The 27,808-nt window shown below is 34.6% G+C and overlaps 1 protein-coding gene across 6 annotated transcripts in view; it reads left to right on the top strand.

Moving 5' to 3' along the window:
- ADIPOR2 (adiponectin receptor 2) overlaps window positions 1-27,808 on the top strand; it is a 121,991-nt gene that overhangs the window by 74,458 nt on the left and 19,725 nt on the right. For all 6 annotated transcript variants that reach the window (XM_007503817.3, XM_056799092.1, XM_007503816.2 and 3 more), the window contains 2 exons: window positions 5,433-5,552; window positions 24,748-24,919. In XM_007503817.3, coding sequence (XP_007503879.1) covers window positions 5,433-5,552; window positions 24,748-24,919 — 292 coding nt within the window. The remainder of the gene's footprint in view (window positions 1-5,432; window positions 5,553-24,747; window positions 24,920-27,808) is intronic.

The raw sequence follows: 27,808 nt of genomic DNA, 5'->3' as shown, positions 1-27,808 counted from the left end.
CTCCAACACAGAATACATAATAATCAGTCATCACTGTAAATCAACAAGCAACAAGTACTCGTTATGTCATGTCTAGCTTCAGGATATCTCTTCATATCGATGACCTTCTCTGAACTCTAATAATCACTGTCTTAGTTCAGACTCTCATCTTTTGGCTGTAGGCTTCTAACTGGTCTCCCTGCCTTCAGTTCTTTACTCTCTCTAATTTATTCTCAATATAACTACCCTACCTAAAGGGCCTTTCTAACCATGTCATTCCTTGTTACTTCTAGGACCAAATATATTAAAACCCTCAACAACCTGCCTTTTGAACCTTTATTAACTATTCACTTCCCTTTCCCAAACTGTGGACCAGCCAAATGACACTTTGTACTGGCTGTCCCACATGTCATTCCTTTACCTTTTATTCTCAGAATCCTAGTTTTCTTCAAAATTCAGCTCTGGTATCACCTTTTACATAAACCCTTCCCAGATACTATACTACTATTTGATAGAGGGCTTTCCAGGCATACTTCATATTATTCATGCCTTGTTTAGTTTTTGGATTTAAAATACTTGACCACAACTTTGCTCAGGGCAGATTTCTCTCCTTTGTACTCCATCTCCTTTTTATGGCTTGTCTTCCCCATAAAATATAAGTGCCTTGAATGCAGGTACTGTCTTTCTGTATTTGTTTTTTTCCCCAATGTGTAGCACAGTGTCTGGCACAGAGGAAATGCTTAATAACCGTATATTAGTTGGGTGACTTATAAATGACAGGCCCTGTGGTAGGTGTTGGAAATACAGAGATAAAAATGAAACAGTTTCTGGTCTCAAGGAACTTATATTCCATTGAGAATGCTAGTGAAGGGAAAAAAGATGTACAAGGGGTATGTATAAGGGGCAGCTGGGTAGTTCAGTGGTTTGAGGGCCAAGCCTAGAGATGGGAGGTCCTGGGTTCAAATTTGGCCCCAAACACTTCCCAGCTGTGTGACCCTGGGCAAGTCGCTTAACCTGCATTGCTTAGGCCTTACTACTCTTCTGCCTTGAAACCAATACACAGTATTGATTCCAAGACAGAAGGTAAGGGTTTTTAAAAAAAAAGGTATGTACAATATTAATATAAAGTAATTGAGGAAAGGAAAGGATCAAGCATTTATTAAGGGTCTACTTTGTGCCAGGCACTATGCTAAAGTAGTTTATGAATATTATCTTATTTATTCACATAGTAACTCTGGTAGGCATGTACTATTATTATCTCCATTTTACAATTGAGGAAACTGAGACAGATAGGTTAAGTAACTTGTTCAGGAGATTACATAACTACCATATATTTGAGATAGTATTTGAACTTAGGTCTTTCTGACTCTAGACCTAGCACTCTTATCCACTGTACCACCTATATACCACAATACAAGGTAATTGGGTGTGGCAGAGAGGGGAAGGATGTAAAGGTCTCATGTAGAAAGCTATACTTGAGTTAAACTTTGAAGAAAAGTAGAGGTTCTAAGAATATTCTATTGCACTATAATAAGAGCAATAAGAAAGTATTTTTAAGAAGGCTATTCAAGTTTCTTCACCTGTTGGGAGTATAGAGTAGTGGTCATCTCATTTCTTATTGCTATAGCAAGACAGTCTTAGTCATTAACTTAGAGCTGAAAGGGTTATCTATAGTCTAGACTGCTAATTTAACAGATGAGGAAACCAAGAGGTTGTGCCTGGCCTAATGTCACATAAGTGGCAGAGTTAAAATTTGGAGCTAATTTGAAGTTCTCTGATGACAAATCTAGCATTCTTCCACTTATGCCACTCTTTTTGAAAAAGGTTAGATTAATCAGTTAACAGCATTTATTAAGTTTTTGTATTTGAGCTGGATCTTTTTGAAGGATTGATTAGTAGGATTTTATCAGGTAGTGATGGAAGTGAACTGGGAAGAATAGTAAAGAATAGGAAATTAAAGATACAGAGGTGAGAGACTTGTATCCAGAAGACAGTATTCTTATAGGTGGAAAGTCAAGTAGTCCATTTTTGCCTTGACCTTGCTTGAAGCAGAACATTGATGAGATAAATGTGAAATGAGGCTGAACTCTGAACTAATTATGCTCTTCTTTTGGAACCTTTTCTATATAATTTATAATAATTATGTATTATTAGTCATTCCTGCCTTGTGCTGTAGTGGAAAAAAAAAAGAGTAATTTTATAATCTAAGGACCAGGGTCCAAGTTGGCTATCATTTATCAGTCAACAAAATTTTATTAAATTTACTAACTTTTTTTAAACCCTTACGTTCTGTCTTGGAAACAATACACAGTAAGGATTAGGCAATGGAGGTTAAGTGACTTGCCCAGGGTCACACAGCTAGGAAGTGTCTGAGGCCAGATCTGAACCCAGGACCTCCTGTCTCTGGGCCTGACTCTCAATCCACTGAGCCACCCAGCTGCCCCCTAAATTTACTAATTTAATATGTCTTAAATGCTGGGTATACAATGAAAAAGTAAAAACAGTCCTTGTCCTGAAGTAACTTGCATTATAATAAGAAAGAGGACATTATATATAAATGCAGAGTAGATGGAAATTAACCTTAGAGGAGAAACTTGGAAATAGGGACAGGGTAAGGAAAACCAGGAAAGACTTCTGGTTGCATGTTAGTTGATGCTTAAAGGTATTTCAAGCATGGGGGAAGAGTCATTGAAAAGTCATAGAATCCAAAAATGAAGTTTGAAATGTGAAGAAAAAGTATATCATAATTAATTAAAAGATTAATTGAACTGCATAAAAGGAGTATAGTAGGGCCTTTGTATCTAAAGGGGATACATTCCAAGACTTTCTTTGGATGGCTGAAACCATGGATATAAGTGAACACCTGCTAACCCCTATATATATGTATCATGTGCTTCCCTCATCCTTGCCCCTTGGCTAAGGTACTCTAAGGCCTTCCACCCTCTCACAAAATAAAAACATCCTAAAAAGAAAGTGAAGGGGGAAGCAGAGGAGGCCTTGCCACTGCCACAGTGGGTCTTGAAATGCTTTTTGGGCCTCCAGTGCTTTGGGGTGACTGATTACTGAACAAAACTGTGAGTTAGGGTCCTACTGTATAGGCAACTACCAACTTAATAGGGACAGGTCTGCCTCATCACTGTGAATGGGATACAGGCAGGGATGTGTGGATAAATAGCTCTCCCCACCCCCCAAAATGTATGCTATATATACTTTTTAAGTTTAATCTGCATTATTAACATTTCTTTCATCATTTATTTAAATCTAAGACAGTTGACAGAACAATAAATGTAAAAAATACAAAGGGAGGGAAATACATAATCATAACTAAAAAAACTTACAGCAAGTTTCTCTAATAAAAACAGCATTTCCTCAAATAGAGTACTGAGTCAAATTTATAAGAATTTAAGTAATTCTCCAATTGGTTCTGGAAAGCAAATTGGAAATGTAAAAAGGTTGTAAAGCTGCATGCTCTTTGACCCAGTTAAACCACTACTAAATCTATATTCCAAAGGGATCAAAGATAAAAGGAAAGGACCTATTTATACAAAAATATTTATAGCAGGGTTTTTTTTTTTTGTGGTGGCAAAAAATTGAAAATTGAGGGAGTGAACATCAATTAGACAATGACCAAATAAGTTGTATTTTATGATTGTAATGGGATACTATTATGCTATAAGAAATGACAAATAGGGTGGTTAAAAAAAACCCTGCACTTATATGAATTGATGCGCACAGTGAGATGAGCAGAATCAGAATGTTGTACATATCAACAACAGTATTGTATAATAAAGTGTGAAAAATTTTGCTATTGTAGCAAGACCATGATGTGATCCAAGATAATTCCAAATGACTTAGGATGAAAAATGTTATCCCCTTTTATAGATAAAATTGATTGATTTTTGAGTGAAGCATAATTTTTTCACTTTATTTTTACACACGTGTGTGTTTGTAACATGGTTAATGTGGAAATATATTTTGCATGTCTTCATGGCTTCTTTGATGTTCCAAGAAAGAACTACTCTATTTCTCTGGTTGTCTCCTATGCCTGTAATGCCCTTTCTTCTTCATCGCTGCTTCTTGGCTTCCCAGACTTCCTTCAAATCCCAAATGAAATTCCATCTTCTACAGGAAGCCTTTCCCAGTTCCTCTTAATTCTTCTACTTTCTGACTGTTAATTATTTCCCACTTATCCTATATATAACTTGTTATGTACATATTTGTTTTGCATGCTATCTCCCCCATGTTAAATCCTGAGTCCCTTGAGGGCAGGGACTGTCTTTTGCTTCATTTTGTATCTTCAGTAGTTAGCACAGTGCCTGGCACATAGTAGGCATTTAATAAATGTTGTTAGATTGCTTGAAATAAACTATGTGGAGACAGTCCTTGAAATGATTTATTTTATTTTTAAAACAGTTTATTGAAAGAAGAAAGTAGTAACAGCCAGAGTATCTGCTTATAGGCAGTTTGTGAGCATCTATGAAACGGAATCAGCAAGAAAACTTAAAAATTAAAAGTTTACCTAAAAATAATTCATGAACTTATTTCAATACAATAGTTTTTCAGAACTGTCAACCCAATGTTTCTCCATTAATAAGTTTATCATGATCTAGGTGTGTCAATCTCAGAAGTAACATTGGCAGAACAATCTGGTTAGGTTTTATTTCAAACCTGTTCTCGGCAGGAGCCAAGAAATTATAGATGCCTAATCTCTAAAACCATGCTTTGTTAAAATTTAACTTCTCTAAAAGCATGTTATATTACAATTTTTTAAAAACCCTTACCTTCTGTCTTAGAATTAGCAGAAGAGTAGAAAGGACCAGTGGGGGGGTGTTAGTGATTTGCCCAGGCCACACAGCTATAAAGTGTTGGAGGCCATATTTGAACCTAGACTCTGCCATCTCCAGGCCTGCCTCTCTATCCACTGAGCCATCTATCTGCCCTGCGTTATGTTTCAATTTAAACTTCACTTATCCTTACAGAACACTGAGAGAGTTTGATAATAGTGTACCTACTAAGGGGAATTTATGTCCTTTCAACAAATTCCCTATATTTCAGATTTACAGTGGGTATATTTCTCTGCTTTGGACTTGTATATACTTCCGTTACTGTTATTCCTTAATTTACATACTAGGAAATTTCTACTAAAATAACTCTTATGGACATTTACTTATATTATGTTAAAACTCTACTTTTTTTTTTACCCAGGAAGACATGTTTTTTCTTTTCTTATTTTCTAGGGTCATGATTCTGATGAACTGCAAATTTTTAAATAAATTTACTTCATTCTGTTGGGTTATTATAACTAAAGTCCATGACCTTATTTTGAACATAGTAAAAAACTTATTAACTTATAAGGACACTGTGTTGATTTTTCTGTTACAATTTTATTTCTGGTCTCTATTAATGACTGAAGAAACCAAAAAGTGTTTTTTTTTTTTCTGATTGCTTTGCAGAAGTCTGAGGAGCATGACTGCAATCATGGACAATCTCAGGAAGATGAGGGATTTATGGCCATGTCCCCCCTTTTACAAGCTCACCATGCCATGGAAAGAATGGAGGAATTTGTGTGTAAGGTAAGATTGAAGTTTCTTGCTCATTCTGTGACTTTTGATAATTAAAATCAAGAACTAATAAATACCCCAACTTTTGTATTTACTTCAGTGGTAATCTTTGTTTTTCATAGATTGGGGTATCTACCAATCCATTTCAGAGTACAGTATGTGCATTTGCCTCTAGCACCTCTATTAAAGTTTGTATCAAAGTTGTTTTGACTTGGAAATAAATCTTTCCATTATATGTTCATATGTCCTACCAAGCATTCAAATGAAATAATACCAAACATTTTGGGATGTGGATAATGTCTAAACTCAAAGAACTTTAAAATGCCCAAGCAAGAGCCTCTTTAGAATCTGTTCTGTCAGAGAATATGGAAGCAGTATTTTTCCCCCTAGAATTTTTGCTACTGTTTGAATAGAATTTTTCATTTTTTTATGCCTATCTGGTGTGTTGTATTCAATTGTTAGGAGAAGCCATCATTACCAGACCAACCTAATTATCATTTTCTTCAAGATTATTGGCTCTGAAACTTTTTGTTTCTTTTATTGTTCTTTTGGTTCTTCATCAGATCCTCTTTTGGGGTGTATTTCTTTATAATTAAAAATAGCCAGGAGCAGCTGGGTGGATTGAGAGTCAGGCCTAGAGACCTAGGTTCAAATCTGGCCTCAGATACTTCCCAGCTGTGTGACCCTGGGCAAGTAACTTAACCCCCATTGCCTAGTCCTTACCACTCTTCTGCCTTGGAGCCAATACACAGTATTGACTCCAAGACAGAAGGTAAGGGTTTAAAAAAAAATAGCCCAAACATGGATCATATGGAAAGAGAAGTTGTGTAGTGCAGATAAGGGACACTAGTAGTTCTGAAGTTCTCTTGTTAATATCAGTGTGAAAAAAAGCCTTGGGAGATATAGTTTAAAAATAATCTAGATCTTAACTTCAGAGAGATCATAGAAATATGGAAAGGCCCCCTAACTTAGGGGATGCCCATCAATTGGGGAATAACTGATCAAATATATGAATAGTATATGAATAGTAGTGATGGAGGAGGATGGTTAAGGAGAACCTGGGAATACTTGAGAGTTAATGAGTAGAATAAGGAGAACAACTTATATAATAACAGCTATATTGTGTAAAGTATCTTTGAAACACTTAGGAACTTTAATCAACCCAATGACTAACCGTAATTCCATGAGATTCAGAACAAAACACTCTACTAACCCCCTGAAAGAGAAGTAATAAATTCATTTGTTTTTTGGATATAGCCAAAGTAGGAGTTTATTGTTCTTCTCTAGATGCTTGTAAGAGATATTTGGTTTTTCTTGTTTCTTCTTTTTTTTTCTTTTTTTCCCCCAATGGGTGGGGAAAGGGAGTTGGGAGATATTATATCCAGTTGAAAATTTAATTTAATTAAAAAAAAATAAAAAGAGCCCAGGACTGTGTTGGTGAAACTATGGCATGAGTTCTTGGTTGGAATGGATAGGGCTGCTCTGTTCCCCCTCTCCACAGTGCCTGAGGACATTTTTGCAAGCCCTGCCCCTCTGTCCAGCTGCCCAATGTGGACACTTCCCTTCCTCTGCTGTTTGGGCTATTGCAGGGGGCTCACAAGCAGTTTGAAGTTGCAGTTTGGGCATGATCTTGAAAATATTAGCCAACGCTGGTCTAGGATGATTAGATTTTTTTACCTAGGATGATTAGATTTTTTTTAAAAAGGCACATAACAGTTTCTGCCAGCAATTAATTTTTTATTCAGAATCCTGGAAAAAGAATTTTAGGAGTTTTTCCAAATAGATCTTTAGGAAATTTGAATTTGTTTTGTTAATGGGCAAAAGCTATGCAAGATGATACTTCTTAGTGATTCCTGTCCTAAAACAAAAATACTTGACATACATGTTTCTCTTTCCAGAAGGAAGTTAGTAGGTTACTGAATAGTCCTAAAATTGTACAGTTGAGTTTTTGGGGATCAAAAATTTATAGATCATTTAAGACCTTAGAGGTAAAAATATTTTTAGCTTGGCTGAAAACAATAAATGAAGTTCTTATCCACCAATGGGAGAGTAAATGGAGCATTTGTTTAAACTAATTTAGAGAAGCAGTGCTACATAATGAAAGAACACAACTAAAAGCAACTCTCTGGATTCTAGTCTTATTTATTTCATAAATTGAATGGCTTATTATTCAAATTAGTTCATCTGCCTGGGCCTTATAAATTATATAATCAAGGTGGAGTAGATGATCTGTGGGATCACTTTCTAGCCTTAAGAAATTAGAAATCTGGAAATAAGTGGGGAATAAATTTCAAATGACAATTGTAGTACACGGAACTGAATAGTAGTGCTATGGCTTATATCAATAAAGCAAGAAAAAGAAGTTGAATTAGTATAGGCAAAATTAATGATAGAGAAGAAGATAAATGCAAGATAGAGAGTAACATGAACCCTAGATTTTTAGAAAACAGAATTCAGAGGAAAGATAGGTCAGGTCTAAGATTAAAATTTTATAAGGAAAGTTAGTTCAAGAGGGATATGGGGACTTTTCAGGAATAAAATTCTGAGGAAGCAAAAGGAATCTATTAATGAGGAAGAAAGAAAAAAGTGAGTTTCCTGAAGAGATTGATACAGATGCACATCATCACAAATCAGCTTAGATTTTTAAAAGATACAGACAGAAGGTGGAAGCAAGGATAAGAATGGTCTTTAGATCATGCTCTGGATGACAGTTAACTTTATTTTGAAACCACTACTTTTGGGTAGGTGATTGAAGTCAGCCAGTGCAAATGCACTTGTCCAGCTCTAGACTCTAGGCATATGTAGCACCTGGCATGTATATCTCACTTTCCACCTCTTGCTCAAAGAACAGTAGTTAAATCAATATACTATCATTGCTTCTGGAAAAGACTTGTCAGTTGAGCCCACTATGACCCTATTCATAATCCCTCTGATTTCTTCTACCCAAACATTCTTGGCCACTACTCCCATATATATATATATATATATAATTAGTCCCTAGTGCAATACAGTGCTCCTTGAGGACAGAAACATTTTTGTTTTGTTTTTTATTTCCCACCACATAGCTCCTTGGCAAATAGGAAGAGTCAAACAATTTTTTCCCCATTCATTCATAAATGAATGTGACTTACACTTAGCTACAGTTCAGAATCAGTTGAACTGGCAGGGAAAATTAACAAGTATTTTTGAAGGTGCATCAAGGGAAAGAAAAGATTCAAAGAAGGGATAAAACAGCTGCTTCGAGTGGATGGGATGATGATAACTGATGACATTCAGGAGGCAGACCTGTTTAATTCTTAATTTTGCTTCTGTTTTTGTCAAGGAGAATGACCATCGCATTGGAAATTACAGGAAAAAAAAAGACTAACAGTTGGTCAGTATTCATTTATTAAGCACTTCCTATGTGCCTGGCACCGTGCTAAGTGCTGGGGGTACAAAGAGAGGCAGAAACACAATCCCTACCATCAGAAAATTTATACTTAAATTGATAAGGATATTGTAAGAAAACAAGGCACCTGGTCTAGATGAACTGTGTCCCTGGGTATGGGGGGGGGGAACCCAATGAATTTGAATATGATTGTGTAACTACTCTTAATGGTGAATGCATGAGAGAGGTACTGCATTATTGGAAAAGGAAGACTTGTTCTCATCAAAAAGGGGAAGAAAGCAGAATCTGTAAATTACAGTCCAGTGAGTTTGACTTCCATTGCTATGAAAATTATAGGTTAGGTCATTGAAGAAATTGTTAGTGAATATCTATAAAAGGAAGCAGTGATTATAAAGAACTAGCATGGCTTCATCAAGACTATCATGTGACTCAGAATTTTTTCCTTAATATGATAAAAAGTATCTGTCAGTGGAAAAACACTAGCTTTCCTAATTAATATAGGAGTAAACAATGATGTTCTCTTTCCTCACTACATTTTGGTCTTGTTCTAGAAATATTAGCAGTAGCAGTAAAACAAGAGCAAGGAACTAAAGACAAAGATAGACAAAGAGAAATCAAAACTGTACCTATTTGACGATAATTTGATAGTTACAAAATCTTAGGAAATCTGCATAGAAACTAGTTGTGCCTAATTTATAAAAATCAATAGCATTTTTATGATAGAAACAAATGTAGAATAAAAATTAAATATAAATAATAATAAAATTTAGAAATCAGTAATAAAGAAGTCTCATTCAAGATAACTTCAAAATACCTAAAATATGTGAAAACCAATATACTAAAACACACTCATTTATATAGATAAAATTATACAATATATCTTTAAAAGAAATAAAGACCAACTTAAGTAATATTCCATAATTATGGTTGGTTGGTACAAATATAATAAAAATGACATTATTTTAAAAGCCATCTACAAATAGAGGGCTATGACAAAGTATCAAAGACTTATTTTATACTACTCTAGGCAAAATGGTAGCAAAATGTATTTAGAGGAACAAAAGACCTAGGTACCAAGGGAAAAACTGTATAGATGTAAGTCAGGAATAGTATTTTTAGGTTTCAAATCTATATTATAATATATCTATATCATATCTATATTCAAATCTATATTAAAAAACTTGGTAGTGGTTAAAATAGAAATAAAGATTAATAAAACATACTAGACAAGGATTGAATTCAATAACTCATTATTAAATAAATCCAAAAATGTAAATTCTCTTAAGATAGAATTCCCTATTTGTTAAGACTGCTGAGGAAACAAAAAAAAAACTGTCAGTAATTATATTTAGACCAACATCTTAAATTCAAAATGAATAATGATATGAAAATTTAAAATATTAGAAAAACATCACATTTATGAATATGAAAAGCTTTTTCGTGAACAAAGTTAGTGCAGCTAGAATATGAAGTGAAAGTTAATGGGGAAAGCTTTTTTAATTAACTATTTCTAATAAGGACATGACATCCAAGATTTATAGATAACTAAAATAAAACTGTAAGAAGAAAGGTTATTTTCCAGTAGCTAAATGGTCAAAGCGTATGAACAAATACTTCTCAAAAGAAGAATTGCAAATTATTAGGAGCTTTAGGAAATAATTCTACAAATTACTAGTAATAAAAGAAATGCAAATCAATAAAACTCAATCTTTATCTCTCACCCAGTCCAAGCTGTGTTTTTTCTCCTCTCACATATTTTAAGATAAAACAAATTAACAACATTTTATAACATTTTTCTTATGTATTAATTCATAATAGTGGGAGATTTCAATGTACCCTTTCATATTTAGACAAATCTAACCAAAACATGAACAAGAAAAAAAGTTGATAACCTAAGTAGGATTTTAGAAAAAATACAAATGATACATCCCTGACAATTATTGAATGAGGACAGAAAGTTTACATACCTATTTAACATGCATGGCATTTTTAACTACAAAGTTAATTCTTTGTTGGGGAATAAAAACATCATCAACAAAATGGTAAAATAAAGGACTTTTGAAGATATAAAATTAATTAAGACTAAACATAAGATCAAATTATAGAAATGATAGAAAAGTTCATCAAAGAAAATTATAATAATGAGACAATATACTAAAACTGGGTTGCAGCTAAAGCAGTTAGAGGAATTTAGCAAAAGAGTGAAAAAAAAATTAAATAAATTGGGCATAAAACTAAAAATCATAAACCTAGCCAAACAAAAATCAAGTAGAAATTCTAGGAGATAGAAGAAATTATTGAAATAAGGAAAGGGAAAAAAACCCCATTAAATTGATAAATCTAGGACCTAGTTAATTAAAATACAAAGAAAATAGAGAAAGAACTAATCTTATTTAAAAATCTTAAAGTTTATATGAAAAGTGAAAAAGGTGAATTTATAGCAATTGAAGGGGAAATAAAACATTAATAAAATAAGAAACAGACTTAAATAATTCAATATTAGAAAAAGAAATATAATAAAAATAATATTATAAAGAAAAGGAACTTTTTATTTACTTTTTATCCTTACCTTCTGTCTTAGAATCAATATTGTGTATTGGTTCGAAGGCAGAAGAGTGATCAGGGCTAGACAATGGTGGTTAAGTGATTTGCCCAGGGTCACATGCCTAGGAAGTGTTTGAAGCCAGATTTGAACCTAGGAGCTCCTGTCTCTAGGCCTGGCTCAAGAAAAAGAACTTTGAAAAGACTTTGGAACTCTGATCCTTAAATGACAACATAATTCTAGAAGACTGAAGATGAAGTAGGCTATCCATTGGATTAGGAGAAAATAAATCCTTGTTAAAAAATAAGAACAAAGTGTTCATTTGCAATTAAAGTTATAGTCACTTTTGTTATAACACTTGTTTTGAAAATGCAGATTTGTTCCAGTGCAAGTTGATATAGTAAAGAATATCCTGACAAAACAGGAATTTTGTGTTTGCACAGTTTTGTCCCTTAGAAATTCATAAAAGCTTAGAGGTTGCAACCATTCTGATGCCCACTTCCACAAAAAATCTTCTCACTTACTGAATGAAAAACTGCATGTAGGTTTCCTAAGATGAGTCATTATAGGAATATGGTTTCAATGACAAGATTCTATTTGCCTTTTTTTTTTTTGAGGAGCTGCGTAGCTAAATATGGAGAGACTTCACATTAGTAGGCATATTAGTAGATAATAAATTCTTTGACCATAGCAACTCATAAAACACACATTAAAACTCCAATATCAGAACTGTAAGGCCCCCTTTTGTTTCTGCAATGATAGTTTCAGAGTGACTTAAAAGGAAACATTCAGGGGAGCAGTGTTGTATGAGGGTCAAGGAGAGGTTCTAAGAATTTTTTTCAATACTATCTAGAAATTAACTTGAATATTGGACCATTAAATGTAAAAATCCTTGTCCATTGAACTCATATAACTAGAGGTATTGATTCATAACAGAATTGACATTCTTGATTGGCATGAAACCAAAGAAATAAGGGCATTGTAGATAAAGTAGAATAGTGGCTCACAAATGATATTTAGAATTAAAGGAACTGGTTTTATTATAATGTTCACAGGTAACAAGGAATACCATTTCATGGAACATTTGGTCATCTTGCTAATGTTAAGGATGAGCAAAAAGAACACCATGAAGATAATTGCATTTGTGTATCATCATCTGTTGCAAAAGATGGGGTAGAAAAATTTTATGATGAATTTATAATTTAACATATGGGATCTTAGTTTCATTGAATAGAGATTGAAATAATTTCAAAGCTTTACAAAAGAGGAAATTGAGGCAGAGAGAGGAAGTGTTTGAGGATCTAAAACGAAGTCCTTTGATTCCAAATGCAGTGATCTTTCCCACTGTATTATATTCTAGTCCAAACCATTTATACATAAGTATGGCTGAGGAAAGTTTAATGTCATAATGTCACACACAGGTACTAAGATTCAGAGGGTGGTATTTGAACACTGGTCCTTTGATTTTAGAGACAGTGCTCTCTCTGCTGTTTTCTACTTGCTGCCCTATCTTTTGTTCTTCCATTGTCTACATTCCTTAATCTATCTTCCCCTGCACTCCTCTTCCTTTCATTTCAGAGCTATTTCTTATAATAAGTTTTATAAGGATGAGGTGGGAGTTCAGTAAAAATTAATCCAACACATTGAGAAAGAAGGATGGGAGGTGCCTAGGGACCAAGTTTCCTTATAATTTCACAGAATGAAGTTCATTTAAAAAAAACAAAACCATTACCTTCCATCTTAGAATTACTTTCAAGATAGAAGAGTGGTAAGGGTCAGTCAATGAGGGTTAAGGGACTTACGCAGGATCATTCAACTAGTAAGTGTTGGGGACAGATTTTAACCTTCCCTCTGCAGGCCTGGTGTTTTATTCGCCAAGCCACCTAGCTACCACATGAAGTATTATTCTTTCTCTTTACAGTGTTATAGTAAGTGTGTTTATTGTTTTTCCTTACTCTCCTTTGCATCAGTTCATTATAATTTTCCTCAGATTGTTTAGTATTCATCATATTAATTGTTGTTATAATGTAATATTTATACCTTTACATTCACATACCGTAATTTGTTCAGCCATTTTCCTATTTCCAGCGCACCATTGGTAAGTATCTACTATTTTTCCAGTGCTTTGCTATTACAAAAATACTGCTATGATTATATTTGCCTTTAAAAAAAATCATTGGCGCCCTTGGAGTATATATAATCTATAATAATGGCATCTCTGGTTCAAAGAATAAAAACATTTCAGTAATTTCTTTAGCATAATTCCAGAATGGTAGGACCAATTCACTGGAACTTTGATTTTAGTAGTGGAGGATGCAAGAGCTTAAAGAAGAAACAGAAAATAAAAAATGATTTTTTTGAATGAAATTAGAGAGGTTGAGGAAAAAAATGGGAAAAGAAGTTAGAAGTATAGTAGAAAGTTATGAAAAGAACAATAACATCTTGGAACAAGGTACAAAACTTTACCTAAACAGCAAGGTGTCACTAAAAATTGGAAATGACCGTATAAAAGCTAATGACTCCATGGGGCATCAAGAAATACTAAAGTCAAAATACTGAAAAATGAGACTGAAACAAAACACAAACCTGGAAAACAGATCAAGGAGAAATAATTTAAAAGTAAATAAATTATTTAAAGCCATGACTAAAAAAAAAAAAAAGAGCCTAAGCATCTTATTTCAAGAAATCATGAAAGAAAACTGCAAAATTCTCTTAGAATCAGAGGGTAAAGTAAAAATGGAAAGAATTTGTTGGTTACCTCCTGAAACTTCAAAATGAAGACTTCCATGAACATTGTAACCAAAATCTGGAGCTTTCCAGATATAAGAAGAAAAATACTGTGAATAGAAAGAAAGAAATCAAACACCAAGGAGTTACAGTCAATATCAAACAAGATTTAGCACCAACCATCATTAAGAAATACAGACCTTAGAAAATGATATTCTAGAAGAGAAAAGATCTAGGCTTACAACCAAAAATTACTTGGCCTGCAAAACTGAGTATGAAACTACAAGGGAAAACCCTGAAAAATAGAGAAGTATTCCTGATTAAAAGCCCAGAGCTGTATAGATAATTTAAAGTGCAAACTTTAAAAGACAAGAGAAACACATGATGTGTAGATGATCATAAGGGACTACATAAGGATAAACTACATTTTAAAATGGAGAAATAATACATATAGTCCTTCCAAAGCCTAATATCATCAAAGCTTATAGAGGGAGACTAATTAGCCAAAGGGAAGAGAATAACCATTTATGTTACTATAGGGCTCTGTGCTAAGTGCATTACAAATGTCTGATTTTATCTCCTGAACAACCCTGTGAAATGGGTGCTGTTCCCTTTTTTTTTTTTTTAGTTTAGAAAACTGAGGCAAACTGGTTAAGTGACTTCCTTAGGGCCATACAACCATTAAGTGTTTAAAACAGGATTTGATCTCTGGTCTTCTGACTCCCAGTGCTACCTAGCTGCCTCTAGAAGAACAGAGCTTGTTATTCTTAGAAGAATTTAAAGATTAGAGTAAAGAAATGCAATGGAAGAGGAAGAGTGGGGGAAATTATCTCACATAAATGAGCTATGCAAGTCTGTACAAGGAGAGGAGGGAATGGGGGAAGCCATTAATGCTTGAACACCATTCTCATCTGAACTGCTCAAAATAGAGAAGAGTACACTGACCCAGATGAGTATAGAAGAATCAAATTGTGATTTGGAAATTAAAAGAGAAACTGTAGTAGGTCATATTTAGCCCAAAGTTTCAGATTTGACCCTCAGGCATATGATATAGGCAGACATTTTGCTACAGGAGTGGGCCAGGTACATATACTCTGTGCCTACAGTTCTGAGCTAGACCAACAACAGCACAAGGAAGCTCAGAGGTACCAAAAATTGTGGATTCAGCAACTCAAGGAGCTGATCTCATATTTAGCCCCTGTCCAAGACCAGTGGTTTAGTGTCCTAAAGAAGCCATAAGTATAGCCTCAGTGTCCAAAACCTGGAGCCTCTAGAGAGTTGTCTGATATAGATCTCTGAATGTAATCTCCCAACCAGAATAACATTTTGTCAGAAGGTGTGTGAGGGAAGAGTCTGCCCAGAGGGCCTGGGGTACACTCCCAGTAAGACTTATGATGCTGGGTTGCTAAAAGTATGGCTATTACCTCCTCCCCCCCAAAAAAGATAACTATTATGAGTCCAAAGATACAAATCCACAGTAGGAGGATAACTCCAGATTATTTAAAAGGAAAGGCTCAAAGAAAAACAGTTTGTTCACAAAGATCAATTCAAATTCCCTGAAGAAATGTTACTAGAGTTGAATTTTCTAAAAAATGGAATCATAAATGAAATGGGAATAATGATATAAATTGATTAAAAGTAATAGAGTTAAGAAATGAGAGCTTTGGAGGAGGGACTAGAAAAGAGAGTTAATTGCTTAGCTCAAGTGTTACAAAACTGTTCCCAAGTAACAGACTTTCTTCAAAATGTCAAAAGATTGGAACAAAGAGAAGAAAATGTAAGATATTGCATTAAAAACATTTCACCTGGAGAATATATCAAAGAGAGATAGTTTAAGAATAATTGAAGTACCTGAAAGTCATGTCCAAAAAAGGGGAGCATATACATTGTTTTTCAAGGAATTCAGAAAGAAAGCTGCTTATTTGCCTTTGCTAGAGGGCAAAATGAAAACGGCAAGTACCTATCTAATACCCTCTGAAAAAAATTCCAAAATGAAAACTCGTAGGTATGCCAAAGCTAAAGTGCAGAGCTTCTAGGTAAAAACAAAATTACTACAAGCATCCAGAAAGGAAGACCAGTCAGATCATCTATGTTTTGGTGTTTTGGTGGTTACCACTTAAAGTATAGAATATGGTGTTCCATAAAACAAAATATGTAGATTTTACAACCAAGATTAACCAACAAAATAGTGTTTAATACAGTGGATTGGGGAGGTGAGGGAAATGAACCTTTACTGAAATAGAAAACTTCTTAGCATTCTTGATGAAAAGATTCGGAGCCATAGGAACTTCAGAATACAAACACAGGAGTAAAGAACAACATATAAAAGTAGCAAACAGAAAAAAACAACACATTTTTTTTAAACCATATGTTCTATCTTGGAGTTAATACTGTGTATTGGTTCCAAGGCAGAAGAGTGATAAGGGCTAAGCAGTGGGGGTTAAGTGACTTGCCCAGGGTCACACAGCTGAGAAGTGTTGAACCCAGGACCTCCAGTCTCTAGGCCTGCCTCTCAATCCACTGAGCTACCCAGCTGCCCCCCAGAAAAGAATTTTTAAGGATGAAGTATTTGTATTCTCTCATGGAGGCAGAGAGAGATGATACAAACATACTCTTGAGTGTAAACTAGGTCCTGATGTCAATATTTGTGATTATCTTAAAAGAAGAAAGAAAAATGAATTGGAGAAGGGAGAGATTTGAGGCAAGGAAGTTGAATATTGCTGTTGACTATACTACGTAAGAAGTGAAAAGACCTAAACTGGGGACAAATGTGAGATATTAGGAAGTAGAACAGAGCTTTGGAAGTGACTGGACATGAAAGTGAGAGAGATGGTGAAAAATAGAGAGTAACATCAAGATTATAAGCCTACCTTAGGTGACTTACATGGGAATAGAAAATTTAGGTGGATGGGGTTTTTGGTTTATTTTTGGAGAAAAGCAGTGACCTATACCTCAAAATATTTATTGTCATGGAAAAAATTTTGGCAGACACCCTACAAAATTGCATTACACTTACAGATTAGACATATAGTCTAAAGGAATCCATCTTGTAGAACTATAGAACAGAATAATATAGAGCAGACAGGTGCCTCAATGGGAGAATTCCTTCCAACTAGAGTCATTAAATGAGAGTCTAAATTCACAGATTGACTTATTTTTTAAGAAAAGGGGACAAAAAAAACCACTTGATTAAAAATTTTTTTCCCTTTTAAGCATTATTTTATTTTGTCATTTTCAAACATTATTCATTAGAAACAAAGATCATTTTCTTTTCCTCTCCCCCCTCCCACCACCTCTCCCATAGCTGACACACGATTCCACTGGGTATCACATGTGTCCTTGATTCGAACCCATTTCCATGTTATTGGTATTTGCATTAGGGTTTTCATTTAGAGTCTCTCCTCAGTCATATCCCCTCCACCCCTGTAGTCAAGCTGTTGCCTTTCCTTGGTGTTTTTATTCCCACCATTTGACCTCTACTTGTGGGTAGTGTTTTTTCTCCTAGATCCCTGCAGATTGTTTAGGGACATTGCATTGACATTAATGGAGAAGTCCATTACGTTCGATTATACCACAGTGTAGCAGTCTCTGTGTATAATGTTCTCCTGGCTCTGCTCCTCTCGTTCTGCATCACTTCCTGGAGGTTGTTCCAGTCTCCACGGAATTCCTCCGCTTTATTATTCCTTTTAGCACAATAGTATTCCATTACCAACATATACCACAATTTGTTCAGCCATTCCCCCACTTGATTTATTAAGATGAAATGCATTCTTTAATGGCTCTCCCCCCAACAAGATGGTTCTTCTGTATGAATGAAAATTATGCAAAATGCTTTGATGGAGTCAATTTAGTAAAAAAAAAAAAGATATAAAACCAGTAAACAAACCTTTGCCTAGATGTTAGCTCTTCTAATAGTTACTGTCCAGCACAGAATTTAAATGAAAGGGAAGATGCACATAATCTTGTTAACAACATATGACCCTGTACTTGTTGCATTATCTTAGAAAATTAAAATCTCTTAAATGATATCTATAATCAATAAAAAGTGAAGCCTAGCAATTGATATTGGAAAAATCAAGTGGTTGAAGGATTCTTGTTATCTAGACTATTATTTGCAAATATATAACCAGCCCATTGAGATTTCTCTTTTTAAAAACAAAAATTTTTTTAACATTATTTTATTTGGTCATTTCCAAACATTATTCATTGGAAACAAAGATCATTTTCTTTTCTTCCCTTCCCTCCCTCCCACCATCTCTCCCATAGCCCACGGCGCGATTCCACTGGGTGTCACATGTATTCTTGATTCAAACCCATTTCCATGTTGTTGGTATTTGCATCAGAGTGTTCATTTAGAGTCTCTCCTCAGTCATATCCCCTCAACCCCTGTAGTCAAGCAGTTGCTTTTCCTTGTTGTTTTTACTCCCACAGTTTATCCTCTGCTTGTGGATGGTGTTATTTAGATCCCTGCAGATTGTTCAGGGACACTGCATTGACACTAATGGAGAAGTCCATTATGTTCGATTGTACCACAGTGTATCCGTCTCTGTGTACAGTGTTCTCCTGGTTCTGCTCCTTTCACTCTGCATCACTTCTTGGAGGTTGTTCCAGACTCCATGGAATTCCTCCACTTTATTATTTCTTTGAGCACAATAGTATTCCATCACCAACATATACCACAATTTGTTCAGCCATTCCCCAATTGAAGGGCATCCCCTCATTTTCCAATTTTTGGCTACCACAAAGAGAGTTGCTATGAATATTCTTGTACAAGTCTTTTTCCTTATTATCTCTTTGGGGTACAAGCCCAGCAGTGTTATGGCTGGATCAAAGGGCAGACAGTCTTTTATCGCCCTTTGGGCATAGTTCCAAATTGCCCTCCAGAATGGTTGGATCAATTCACAACTTCACCAGCAGTGTATTAATGTCCCAACTTTGCCACATCCCCTCCAGCATTCATTACTTTCCATTGCTGTCATGTTAGCCAATCTGCTAGGTGTGAGGTGATACCTCAGAGTTGTTTTGATTTTCATCTCTCTGATTATAAGAGATGTAGAACACTTTTTCATGTGCTTATTAATAGTTTTGATTTCTTTGGCCGAGAATTGCCTGTTCATGTCCCTTGCCCATTTATCAATTGGAGAATGGCTTGATTTTTTGTACAATTGATTTAGCTCTTTGTAAATTTGAATAATTAAATCTTTGTCAGAGGTTGAGATTTCTCTTAACACAGTATCTGACACATAGTAGGTATTTAATCAAGTTTACTGATTGATTAAATACATATGTCTTGGACAATTATTACAGTTAGGCAATGAGCTGGGGCTAAAATAGAATTAAAGGGAGCAGGTTAGATTTCACTTGAGAAATTGTATGGTACTTTTCAACAAATTACAAGCTTTTTTCTCAAAGCCAGAACCCCTATTTAAACATCATTGTTTTGGTGTTGCGGTATGGCTGTGAATCATGAAATACAACAATCTCTGAAGAATATAAATTGGAATAGTTCAGAGAGCAATAGAGAGCTGCATTGGATGTAAACAAGACACAACTTATTGCCAGTGACATTTTTACTCATATCACCAATAAGATGAAAAAGATTTCATTAAAGAGATATATGGAGTAGGGAGCTAAGATGGTGGTGGAGTAGTAGGAGCTTTCTGAATCTCTTTCCAACTGATCATTACAAATTGTCTCAAAAGGACAGAAATCAAAATCAGATGAGTAAAGATGCTGTCTTAAAGGTAGGCAGTGTTTGGAGATTTCCATGCTATAAGGGGGCAAAACTACATTTATCAAATCACAAGCTGATCACCCCTCCCACACACTACCTACTAATACACTTCCAGAGTCAGAGTGAGGACCTGAGCTTGGGGGGGGGGAGGGGGGAGGTAGGGGGAGTGGCTGGCTGAAAACCCCACAGATTTACTCCTGAGGGCAGTGTAAGACCTTGGCAATGAGACTTTTGACCAGAGGCTGAAGAGCATGCAGCCTAAGTAGCAGAATATGGAGATTGGGCAGAAATAAGGCTGGCCACAGCAGAGACAGCAGGGACTGGAAAAATAGCCAAAGGGAAAAATGCTTTGAAGCATGCTATACAAAGAACTGCCTGCCTTCCTCACTCTTCTGACTGAAGGGAAGATACTACCAAGGCAAAGCCCTATGAAACAGAAACTAAGAAAAGCAATGTCCATCAACATGCAGGAATCCCAATCCACTAGTAGCAAAAGGAATAAGCTGCAGCAAAAAAGAAAAGCTTTTGACCCTAGATAATTTCTATGGAGAAAAAGAGCAAAATACATAAGTAGCAGCAGAGCTACAAGGAAACACATCCAAACTTAAAAAAAAAAACAAAAAGGAAATTGATCACAAGCTCTTGAGGTACTCGGTAAAGGAGTTCAAGTAGATAAGATAGAAGTAAGAAAGATAGAAGAAAAATAGAGGCCTTAACATTATACTACAAGAAATTATCCAAGAAAACTGCCCTGTTATTCTTGAACAAGAGGGTAAAATACACATTGAAAGGATCCATAGATCACCCCCTACATTAAATTCTCAAAAGACAACCCCCAGGAATATAATAGCCAAATTCAAGAACTTCCAGGCCAAGGAGAAAATATTTAAAGCATCCAGAGAGAGTCAATTCAGATATCAAGGAGCCCCAGTCAGGATTACACAGGATTTGGCAGCCTCCACACTAAAGGACTGCAAGACTTGGAATATGATATGTGGGAAGGCAAGAGAATTGGTTCTACAATCAAGAATCACTTATGCATCATATACTATATACTTTGAGGGAAAAGTATGGGCATTTAACAAAACATATTTCCAAGCTTTTCTAAAGAAAAGACCAGAACTAAATGGAAATTTTGATGTCCAAATACAAAATTCAAGAGAACCATATAAAGGTAAACAAAGAAGGGGAAAAAAATTTAAGAGCTTTAGTAAGGTTAAATTGATTCTATTCCTATATGGAAAAATGACATCTGTAACTCTTAAAAATTGTTTTCATTATCATAGTAGATAGAAGAATTATTCATAGGCAGAGGTTGTGGTATTAGGTTGTTTAATATGATATGTAAAAAAAAATGGGGGGAAGAGGATAGAACTAAGAGAAACTTGAAGAAAGAAGAAAAATAGGACAAATTATACCACATAAAGAGGCTCAGTATTAGGAAAACTATCCACATAATTGCCCATATCAATAACCAAACTAATAGAAATCACATGATTATCTCAATAGATATAGAAAAAACATTTGACAAAATACAACATCCATTCCTATTGAAAACAGTAGAAAGTATAGGAATAAAAGGACCTTTCCTAAAAATAATAAACAGTATTTATTTAAAACCATCAGTAAATATCATCTACAATGGAAATAAGTTAGATGCCTTCCCAATAAGATCAGGAATGAAGCAGGGATGCCAATTATCATCACTACTATTTTATATTGTAGTAGAAATGCTAGCAGTTGCAATTAGAGAAGAAAAATAGATTGAAGTGATTAAAGGAGGCAGTGAGGAAACTAAATTATTAGTCTTTTAGATGGCATGATGTATACCTAGAGAATCCAAGAAAATTAACTAAAAAACTATTAGCAACAATAACTTTAGCAAAGTTGCTGGGTACTAAATAAACCCACATCAGTATTCCTATGTTTCCAATAAAACCCAGCAGCAAGAGTTAGAAAGAGAAACTCCATTTAAAATTACTCTAGACAAGATAAAATACCTGGGAATCTAGTTGCCAAAACAAATTCAGGAATTATATGAACATAGGTACAAAATACTCTTCACACAAATAAAACTAAATCTTAACAATTGTAAAAACATCAATTGCTTATGGGTGGGATGAGCTAATATAATAAAAATGACAATCCTACCTAAATTAATTTTCTTATTCAGTGCTATATCTATCAAACTACCAAAACACTTTTTTATAGAATTAGAAAAGATTGTTATAAAGTTCATCTGGAAGAAAAAAAGATTAATATCAAGGGAAATAATGAAAAAAATGTGAATGTAGGCTTAGCTTTACCAGATCTGAAAATATACTATAAAACAGTGATCATCAAAACTATGTGGTACTGACTTAGAGATAGAAGGGTGGATCAATGGAATAAACTTGGTATAAATGCCCTCAGTAAGATAGTGTTTGATAAATCCAAAGATCCCAGCTTTTGGGACAAGGACTCACTATTTGATAAAAACTGCTGGGAGAATTGGAAAAGTTTGGGAGAAATTAGGCTTAGATCAGCATTCTTATACCCTATACCAAGATTAACTCAGAGTGGGTAAATGACCTAAATATAAAGAGGGAAATCATAAATAAATTAGATTAACATAATATAGTATTTTTGTCAGATCTGTGGGAAAGGAAGTAATTTAAGACCAAACAGGAGATAGAGGACACTACAAAAAATAAAAATGAATAATTTTTATTATATTAAATTAAAAAGTTTATGTACAAACAAAATGAATACAACCAAAATTAGAAGAGAAGCACCGTATTGAGAAAAAAAAATTATAACAAAAACCTCTTGCAAAGGTCTCATTCCTTAAATTTATAAGAAACTAAGTCAATCATACAAAAAAAAAATCAAGCCATTTCCCAATGACAAATGGTCAAGGGATATGAACAGGCAATTTTCAGAAAAAGACATCAAAACTATCAATAAGCTCATGAAAAAGTGTTCTAAATTTCTCATAATTAGAGAAATATAAATCAAAACAATGCTGAGGTACCACCTCCCACCTATTAGATTGGCCAATATGACAGTAAAGGAAAGTGATAAATGTTGGATGGGATATGGCAAAATCGGGGCACTAATGCATTGCTGGTAGAGTTGTGAATTGATCTTGCCATTCTGGAAGGCATTTTGGAATTATATGCAGAAGACTTTAAAAGAATGCCTGCTCTTTGATCCAGCCATAGCACTGCTGGGTTTGTACCCCAAAGAGATAATAAGGAAAAAGACTTGTACGGAAATATTTATAGCTGTTCTCTTTGTGGTGGCAAAAAATTTGAAAAAGGAGGGGGGTCCCTCGATTGGGTAATGACTGAACAAATTGTATATGATGGTGATAGAATACTATTGTGATGTAGATTGATGATCTGGAGGCTTTCCATTTGAACTGGGAGAACCTCAGTGAACTGATGCAGAGTGAAATTAGCAGAACCAGAAGAACATTGTACACAGAAAATAAAGCATCACGGAAAAATCCATTGTAATAGACCTTGCTACTGGTAGCAGTGCAACAAGCCAGGACACTCAAAGAATGCTATTCACATTGAGAGAAAGAAATATGGGAATAGAAATGCAAAAGCAAAACATGACATCACTTATCACATGCATATATGGGTATGTGATTTGGAGTCTAGACTTTAAAAAAGTCACTCTATAGCAAAAAATGATTATTATGGAAATAGGTATCAAGTGACAACATTTGTACAACCCAGTGGAATTGCTTTTTGGCTTTGGGAGCAGAGAGGGAAAGAAAATGAATCATGTAAATATGGAAAAATATTCTTAAAAAAAAAAGATATATAATTGGAAAAGGATGTATATCATTCATCACCACAGATTTTGGCCCATACTGTATTTAATAAATTTTCTTTCTCCCCTCCCCTCCCCTCCTCCCCATCTATTACACATATAAAAAGGTGTTAAAGCAGGCCTCTCACAATGAATTTGACCCCTTAAAAAGGATTTATGATAATAAATGAAGAAAATTAGTACTGGATATGTTGACATATGTACCATTGAAGGGGGTCTTTTGCACTCTTTGGTTATTTAGGAATGTGTGTTATTTTATGCAAGAGTTACTTGGGCTAGATCTTTGGTGTCATTGATAGCATTTTGCGAAATTAAAATGTGTTAGGTCCCAGAATAACGTAGCCAAATTTGCCCTTACAACTTTTAATATTTGGACCAGATTATTGGATTCACCAGCTGAGGTGAGAGCTTATCTCATACCTGCAAATGTGACTTGATCATTAAAATCACTTGTGGTCTTTGTAAATAAAAAAACATTTTAAAGAAATATTGTAGTCTGGTATAGTATAGTTTCTTTTCTGGAAGCAGGAATACATTATGTGACTTAGGCCATATTAAATAGAGTTTGATTACTCTTTCCTAAGAAGATATTTCTTTCTTTGTTATCATCATTTAATATTTTAAATATTCTGAATATGTCTCAGAGGCAATGGAGTGGAACAGTAGATAGAGCACGAGATAGAGCAAAGCCTAGAGTCAGGAAGACCTGAGGTCATAATTCTCCTTAGGCATTTATTAGCTGTGTGATCCCAGGCAAATCACTTAACTTCTATTTGCTTCAGTTTCCTCATCTGTAAAATGAGGTTAATAATAACACCTACCTCCTGCCAGGGTTGTTATGAGGATCAAATGAGATACTTGCAAAGTTCTTAGCATAGTGTTTGGTGCATTTAGTAGGCACTAAATACATGAGATTTTCTTTAATGAGAGCCTTTATAACCAACATTAATAGATTAACACACAACTTGTTTAACAAGCATTTTCCTTACAGGTATGGGAAGGCCGATGGAGGGTTATTCCTCATGACGTACTGCCCGATTGGCTAAAAGACAACGATTTCCTTTTGCATGGGCATAGGCCACCTATGCCTTCCTTTCGAGCCTGTTTCAAGAGCATCTTCAGAATACACACAGAGACGGGCAACATCTGGACACATCTCTTAGGTATTTGTGTTAAATTGTGATTATATACTTTGTGCTTTTTTATTTTTTGTCGGTTTAAGGATAGATATCAGTGTAAGAAAAAGTATTAAAATTTCTTTTTTTAACTTAATCATCAGACAAATAAACACTTAATATACAAACAAGAACAAAAGCAAAGGTTATATGATTTTTTAAAATTAGCACCAGTGAACTTTTAATGCTCATTCAGTACTCCTTAGTTACTGTGTGTCTATGACAGGAATATAATAAGCAGGATTCCAGGCTTTATGAAGGCCCAAACCTAAGAGTAGTTTTAAGTTCCTTGTACTTACTGTTCTAGTGATCAAACTTCTTCAGCTTCATCAATGAAGACACACACCAATTTTTTTCAATAACATGAAGGATAAAAGAAGAGATATGTTTCTGACCCATTTTTGGTTGCTTAAGTTTTCGTTAGTTCTGGTGTAGAGAAAGTCACTTAATATAGTTTCTCCTTAAGGTTCTGCTCTTTTTTCAATCAGGTAAATCATTTCAGATTTTTGCTGGAACAAATCTAAAGGAATTGGGGCACAAAACCTTGAACCAGACTCTCATATATAATAGGAAAAGAAGCCAATAGAAAAGCCACCAGACACCAGCAAAAGCAACAGTCTGCATTAGCAGATTAGATGGCAGCCTTCCAATATAACCAGAAATGGGCCAGACACACTTGGAAGCTTCCATGTCCTCATAAAACAAGAGCAGAGGAATCCCTAAAGAAAGCTCCAAGGTGGGGACTTTGGAAGCCTCAGAGTATAACAGAGACTAGTATAGGGCAGGAGTCTTTAGACTGGGATAGCATAGGAACTTAAGTTCCCTATATGTATTTTGAAATACCATTGAGGATCCTGAACAGCTGAATTCTGAACCTCAAAGATCCTTAGGTGGAATGGAAGTCAGGGCAGATCCCAGATGAGGACTAGTGGGGCTCCCTACTAAAACTAGAAGCACAGCAGGGAAGAAAACCTGGCCAGGGGACAGAGCTCCAAATCAGTAATGAAGGCTAGAGAAATGAATGAACACCAAGGCCTACTTGCTGGAAACCAGGATTTAACTTTTTTTAAAAAGCCTCTATGGTATATTTGAAGTAATCATGAGAACTGTGCATGGATACCTAATACATGTTAGAACCAGAGAGCAAAGTAAAATAGAAAATAGAAAAAATCCATGGATCATCTCCTGAAAGAACCTGAAAAGGGAAAATTCTAGTAATGTCATAGCCAAAAGCCAGAGTTCTAACATTAAAAATACCACAGGGATCCAGAAAGGAGTTCAAGTGGCAGAGAATGACAGAATCCCATAAGATCTGGTAGTTACTGTGATAAACAAGAGGAGATTTTGGAATATAATATTACAAAGGCAAAAGAATGACTTGCCCTGAAGAGGTAAATATAATCCTACCAGGGGAAAAAAATAGATCTTTAATGAAATAGAAAATTTTTAAACATTTCTGATGAAAAGCTGAGTAGGAACTTTAAAATACAAACACAAGAATACTGTACTCTTGAAGCCCCCTTCTCTATTCATGTGTTCTTCCTGGAATCTCCATTTTGGAAAAAGGACCCGTTCTTCACTTTTTGGACTTTGTTATGCCCTCACATTAGTACCTTTTTCAGCCTCTCCTTTCCTTTTCCAGCTTCCTTTTATGTGTTGTCTTCCCCAAGTAGAATATTAGAATAGTCTACTATGTGACAGATGATGTAAATGCTTATATCTCATTTGATGTAAGTTCATCAAGGGTAGGAACTATCTTTTTGCTTGTTTTTGTATTCCTAATGCTTAACACTGCTTGGCACATCGTAAGTATATAATGCTTTTCATTGTAGAACTATAAGCCTGAATAGAGAAGCATTAACTGCTCATAGGTAGTTTGAGCCATGTAATAAAATGACCATACATTTAAATTAATTTACTTATTCAAGTGCTATACCAATCATCTATCTAAAGAATATAGGTATAGAAAAAAAAAATTAAATTTATTTACAGGAACAAAAGATCAAGAATTCAAAGGGTAATAATGAAAAAATTTGGAAAGAAATAGGTCTATCAGTATTATAGAGCTATAGTCATTAAAATAATTTGCTATTGGCTAATAAAAAAGAGGTCAATTAGTGGAACAGATTATGTATACAACATTCAGAAGGCAAACAGACGCCAAACATAGTGTTTGATAAACTCTAACACCTCAATTACTGGTGGAAGATTCTGTTTGACAAGAATTGTTAGGAAAATTGGATAGTAGTCTTATCAGAATTAGTTTTAAACCAACACTTCTCATCATATAATAAGCTTAGCTTCAAATGGATACAAGGAAATATAAATGTTCTCATCATTAATTAAGAGAGAAGCAAGGAAAACATTATTTTTTTCTGGATATGGATAGGAAAAGAGTTCCTGACTAAACAAGTGATAGAGAGGATTACACAATTTTAAAAAGGGACAGTTTTGATTTTATAAAAAATTTAAAGTTTTTTTACAAACAAGTCTAATGTAGTAAAAAAGTAGAAGGGGAAAAATCTTTGCAGCACATTGCTCTGATAAAGTTTTCACTTCTAACACATATATACAGAAATTATTCATATGTAGAAATAATAGGCATTCCCCTATAGATAAATCATAAATTACATTAGTAAGTGCTCTCAAATCATGAATAACTAGAGAAATGTAAATTAAAGTAACTTGGAGATTCCATTTCACCTATCAGACTGTCAAATATGACAAAAGTTTCTGTGTGGGCAAAAAAGGTACAATAGTTGGTGGAACTGTGAATCATTCTGGAAAGCAGTTTGGAATTTATCTCAAAAAGTTATCAAAATGCATATACCCCATTATGTAACTATACCATTACTAGGCCTATAACTCAGAGAAAGA

This window comes from Monodelphis domestica, chromosome 5, assembly GCF_027887165.1.
Source record: "Monodelphis domestica isolate mMonDom1 chromosome 5, mMonDom1.pri, whole genome shotgun sequence".
Lineage (NCBI taxonomy): Eukaryota > Metazoa > Chordata > Mammalia > Didelphimorphia > Didelphidae > Monodelphis > Monodelphis domestica.
The sequence above is the reverse complement of the archived record's forward strand: the minus strand, read 5'-3'. Positions and strand labels throughout refer to the sequence as shown.